Source organism: Nannochloropsis gaditana, assembly GCF_000240725.1.
Source record: "Nannochloropsis gaditana CCMP526 unplaced genomic scaffold scaffold474, whole genome shotgun sequence".
NCBI lineage: Eukaryota > Eustigmatophyceae > Eustigmatales > Monodopsidaceae > Microchloropsis > Microchloropsis gaditana.
In genome coordinates, this window is record NW_005803479.1 from 4,359 (window position 1) to 9,663 (window position 5,305).

Below are 5,305 nucleotides of genomic sequence, written 5' to 3' on the forward strand. Positions count from 1 at the left end.
ACAATTTTATCCTGTCGATCAGGAAGCGCACTCATAATGCCTTTCCATTTTCGTCAAGATTACATACCCGGACATACGTCCGGCACTGCCCACCAGTGGCACTTACCAGCGTCTTTTCGAGGCCGGGACGCAAACACTCCGCTCTATGAAGCCACCTCGCCTGCGACATGTGAATAATGATATGACAGTGTCACTTTACCAACGCTCTAGGGATAGAAAACTCACTTCTTTGTGTACCTAATACCCATTACTCTCACCAGGGATACATTTGCCACGCACGCATCTCCCTTCGCATCTACCTGTCAACTCTCAAAAAAGCTGGCTATACATCTGAATCTTACACAGCGAATATTCACGCGAAGAGCATATAGGCTCTAGTTTGTGAAATAAGTGCAGGAGCTCGCGGGTAGCAGGATTTGAAGCCGCCGTAGCGGCTAGCCGGTGCAGCATCCGCAGCCGCAGCTGAGGGCTTTCCCCGAAGGCTTGCCTCCATTATGTCTAGACAACTCAGCGCCACTGCCTTCACACTCATTATTTCTCATTCTTTACCACTGGGCAAATTATGGAGAACCCCATCGACGCTGCGCAACTTTTCAAATACAGCCCGACAGCACGCGGTAGGTGGGGCGGAGGACGATAAAGGAATTTGAAGCCAATAGCGTGCTAGCTATAGATCGTACGGGAGTGCCTTAGTTGACAGCGCATGAAAATAGTTTCGGGGATTTTTAGCTTTTTGTGAGCTTAGTGATGGGATTCATTGCACTGAGAGACATTCTTCTTACCTGACCATGCCGTCGATCAGGGCGCTGCGTCGAAACATGCAGCCACGCCAAGAGTAGGCCATAGCGGACGCAGGAAGGGACAAAAGTCGAGGGATGAAGCGGCGTTGTCGGCTATTGGCTTGGGAGAGAGCGTCCATGCACTCCCAGAGACGCTTCTTGAAGGGAGTAGTCTTGCCCACCAAGCCGTCAACCCTCTTGCGAGACTCAAGCCAAATGGCCGCGCTGCGAACTCTGTAAACGCTGCCAGCGGCAACAAACTCAAGGTGAACGCGAAGGATAAAACACAGCAACCGTCTCAGCAAACCACTCCCTTAAGGGGTGCACGTAAGCAGGAAGGCAGCAGTGGGGGCGGAAGACCGAAGGTCAAGGGCGCTGCAGCTTTCTTACAGCAGCAACGACTAGGCGGTCAGAAGGCCCAGTCAATGCTGGGCAACGATACGATGAATGGCGTAAATGGCTCGGCGAAAGATCGTTTTTCTAACCGGGTCCTGCCCTCCGAATCGTCCTCTCAGCCAGGAAACCAGCTCCCATCGGGTAGGGCAGCCTTGGCCTCAGGTGGAAGGCATGGCAGCATTCCCCCCGGAAAAAGTGGCGGGAATAGCATGGACATGGCGACGTATCAGCGCTTTAGCGACCTTGGCCAGCGCCTGGCCAATGCGCGCACGAACCTCGAGCAATCCCAGCAGAGACCAGGAAGGCGTCAGCAGGCATGGCAGCCGTCTTCCAAACCACGCCTGCAAGCGTCCTCTGCCCCATCTTGGCCGCCCCCATCGAACCACGAGCACCCTCAGTACCGACAAGAGGGGTTTGCAGGCTTCGCGCTTGCCAACGGGGAAAGTGTGGAAAAGGGGAAGGTCTCCGGCAACAGGCTTGATCGAGGCCGATGGGGGGCTCCTGCCACTGCGGCGGCCGCGCCTGCAGCGGTCTCTCCGATAGGCGCAGAGCATGTCCGCTTGTGGGAGGTAGATTTGGGTGAACGCAAATCGGCGTCTTCCCGGGCCCCGGTTCTGTCGCGGGAAGAAAGTCATGAAAATCAGAAGATCAGGAGCCAGGAGCTGCAGCAACGCCAACGCCGCCGGCAAGGCCGAAAAGGACCTCGGTTGGGTCGTCGCCTCCGGGCGTTGCAGCGCGTGCCCTTGGTCCTCCCGCACGAGCCCATCGCAGTCCGTGAACTCGCGCAAAAATTGTCATTGAAAATGAAGGACGTCGGGGAGCGGGTTCTTCGCCTGGGAGGCTCGGAAGAGTATTATAATTGGAACCCAGAGACGAAGGTGGACTTGGATGTGGCAGAGCTGGTGGGGTTGGAGCTGGGACGGACGGTCAAACGTATGGCCCCGCCGGAAAACCTTCTGGAATACCGCAGCCGCGTTCGGGAAGGGAGGGGAGGAAGGCGGGTGGAGTGGCCGTTGCGGCCGCCGGTGGTCTGTGTTATGGGCCACGTTGATCATGGGAAGACCACGCTCCTGGACGCTCTGAGACAGTCGCGGGTGGCGGCAGCCGAAGCAGGGGGAATCACGCAACGGCTGGGCGCCTTTCACATACCTGGAGTGGGGGAGGGAGGGGAGGAGGGCGGGCTTGGCATTACTGTGCTGGACACGCCGGGCCACGCCGCTTTCAGAGCCATGCGGATGCACGGGGCCTTGGCGACGGACATTGTCTTGCTGGTGGTCTCTGCCACGGATGGATTGCAGGAGCAGACCCTGGAGGTGCTTCGCATGTTGGAGGAGCAGTGGGCGGAAGAAGAGGAAGACTTTTGCATGCAACGAGGGGGAGAAGGAGGGAAGATGGAGGGTTTCTCCCCTTCCCTCTCTTTGATGGTGGCGGTCACGAAAGTGGACAAATTACATGGGGAGGAGGAGGTGCAGACCGCGCTTTCCAAGATCGAGCACGCCCTTGCTGCCCACGGGATCATGAGCGAGGCCCTCGGTGGGGACGTGCAGGTCGTGCCTGTCTCCGCGGTGACAGGCGCCGGGCTTCCGGATCTCTTGGATCGTGTGCGACTCCAGGCGGAGATGCTGGAGTTGCGGGCTGACAGGGAGGGGCCGGGGGAGGGCGTGATATTGGACGCGGGCATGGAAAAAGGCTTGGGCATGGTCATGAGTGTCTTAATGCGGTGGGGCTCCCTGGCCCCGGGGGACGTGGTGGTGGCGGGGGAGCAGTGGGGCCGGGTCAAGAAAATTCTGGGGGCCAGGAACAGCCCGGGGGGGCCCGTGGACCGCGCCCTCCCCTCCATGCCAGTCCGAGTCCTGGGTCTTAGGGACCTGCCCACGCCGGGCCAGGAAGTGATCGTGGTGAAGAGCGAGGAGCGGGCGGAGGCCGTGGCCAAGGCTCGGCGGGAGGCGGCGGAGCGGCGGCGGTACCAGGAGACGGCGGCGACGGAGGTCCTTGGAGAGGAGGAACAGGAACAGCTGCAGGAGATATTGGACAAGAATTTGGTCGGGGCCAATGTGGGGGGAAAGAAGACTAAAGCCTACCTGGCCCTACAGAGGGGGGCGGTAGACGACCTCTTGGACAGCGCGTCCGCGAAAAGGGAGGGAGGGCAGGAGGGTCCGGTTGTCGTTCCTTTTCTGGTGAAGGCCGATGGGAAGGGGACTTTGGACGCGGTGACGGCGGCGCTGGCGGCCTACGAGCATGACACGATCCGCACGGAGGTGATCGGGACAGGCTGCGGCCCCGTGACCGAGGGAGACGTAGAAAAGGCAAAGGGTGTGGCGGCCCGGGAGTGCGACGGGGGCGGAGAGGCTTGTACGATATTGGCGTTCAACGTGGGGTTTGTGAACGCGGAGGTAGGGGAGATGGCCCGCCGGGAGGGCGTGCGTGTGAAGAAAGAGGACGTGATCTACACGCTGTTGGAACAGACGAAGGCGACGCTGCAGGAACACATGCCGTGGGAACGTGTGGAGACTTCGGTAGGGAAAATGGAAGTGCAAGCCGTGTTCACTTTGACCGGGAAACGACGGGCGAGAAACACCGTGGCCGGATGCAAAGTAGTGAGCGGCGGCGTCTTCTCGGGGCAGCAATACCGGTACCGTGTCATGCGGGGAGGGGAGGTGGTGTGCAAGGAGAGTCCACCGGCGACCCTGTATCACTTCAAGGAGCAGGTTCAGGAGGTGAAGAAAGGCCAGGAGTGTGGGTTGGCTTTGGAGGGCTTCGGTGCCTTCGAGGCGGGCGACGTGATCGAGTGCTACACGGTGACGGAGAAGCAGCGAAGCATAGCCGAGGTCTTTCCATACTAAGGAGTCGAGAGGGACGGAGGGAGGGAATGAAGGGTGGGAGGTGTGAGGGGCTGGATGGGGGGTGAAACTGTGTGATTGACGTGTTGATTGTGTCTGGCGGTCACATCAATTTTGTTTGCTGGGCGGACATGGGTAGCTGGTGATTGAAAATTTTGTCATCGATGCTCATTGACGCTACTTCCTGTGTTCTGTGTAAAATTGAAAGAATGAAAATGGCTTGCAACCTGGAGGGATGCTGAAATGAACCCTTCGTTTCCCGGGTGAAGATAGAATGGATCCGAGGCCCGCCTCCTCTCTGGCCTCTCCCGCGGTCCACATCGTGCGAAGTCCTCGACACGGAAAAATGAAAAGAGGGCGTTTACGCCAAGAAAAAGTCGATCCTCTTTGCTTCTTCATCTTCCACTCGACGCCATGCATCGGCGGGAGCCGGCCCACACTGCAAGTAAAGCGACCGAAGAGGGAAGAGCCTGCCATGCTACCCCACATCCCTCTTATATGGTGGCTCGTCTCGTCGTGTCCACTTCCTCTCCTCCCATTTACGGCCCTCCCGAGCAGCCACCGCTGTCATAAATACGACCGATGTGCGCCATGTGGGCGTGCAACCACCTGTACTCGCTTTACCTTCCCCTTCACAACCGCCCACCACGCTTTCACTTTCAAGTGCCCGCCAAATACATGGAAAACATTCATGATACAGACCGCCTTCGGCAGAGGAGCAAGACCCTCAGCCTCCCCCCCTCTATGCACACACTTCCCCAAGAGCGGGCCTTTCCCGTCACTCAAACCAGGAGGAGGAAGAAGCAGACGAGGAGGGCGAGAGAGGGCCCCCGCCCGGTGCCTCCGGCCCGCCTATCGATGTGAAGCCACCCCCCCACGCCCGACCCTCTCCCACATCCCCTGCGGCCCGTCCCGTGTGCGCCGCCGGCGGAGACAGCGTCCTGGCCGGGGTCTGGCTCGCCTGTGGGACCCCTTCATCAGGAGGTCGCTCCCGGCTCCGCCCTTCCTCCCCCCCACCCTCCCTCGGTCCTTCCTCCCCTCTTGGAGCGTGGGCTCCTCCCCTTCCCTGCCAACCCTGCATAGCCGCCGCGAGGGGCGTCAACGTGAAGCGCGGGCGCGGGATCAAGGCTCCCTCCCGGGCCACGGCCTGCGCCGATTCCAAGAGCAACGTCATCCCACGGCCTTGCCCCGCCCACAATGCCCGGGGGAGGCCCTCGGGCGAGGCCACAGCGCTGCCCACCGTGGAGAGAATGGAGCTTCCTCGGGCGGCGGCGGCGGCGGCGGCGGCGG

General features: G+C 60.2%; 1 protein-coding gene across 1 annotated transcript in view; it reads left to right on the plus strand.

Annotated features, from left to right (window-relative positions):
- Positions 1 to 254: 254 nt before the first annotated feature.
- NGA_0236400 (translation initiation factor if-2) overlaps positions 255 to 5,305 on the plus strand; it is a gene marked incomplete at its 3' end in the record, with an annotated part of 7,607 nt that continues 2,556 nt past the window's right edge. The window contains exons 1-3 of the mRNA XM_005854521.1: positions 255 to 617; positions 825 to 4,003; positions 4,716 to 5,305. The exon at positions 4,716 to 5,305 is cut by the window's right edge and continues 2,440 nt beyond it. Of these exons, the coding sequence (XP_005854583.1) occupies positions 563 to 617; positions 825 to 4,003; positions 4,716 to 5,305 (3,824 nt within the window). The 5' untranslated portion in view covers positions 255 to 562. The remainder of the gene's footprint in view (positions 618 to 824; positions 4,004 to 4,715) is intronic.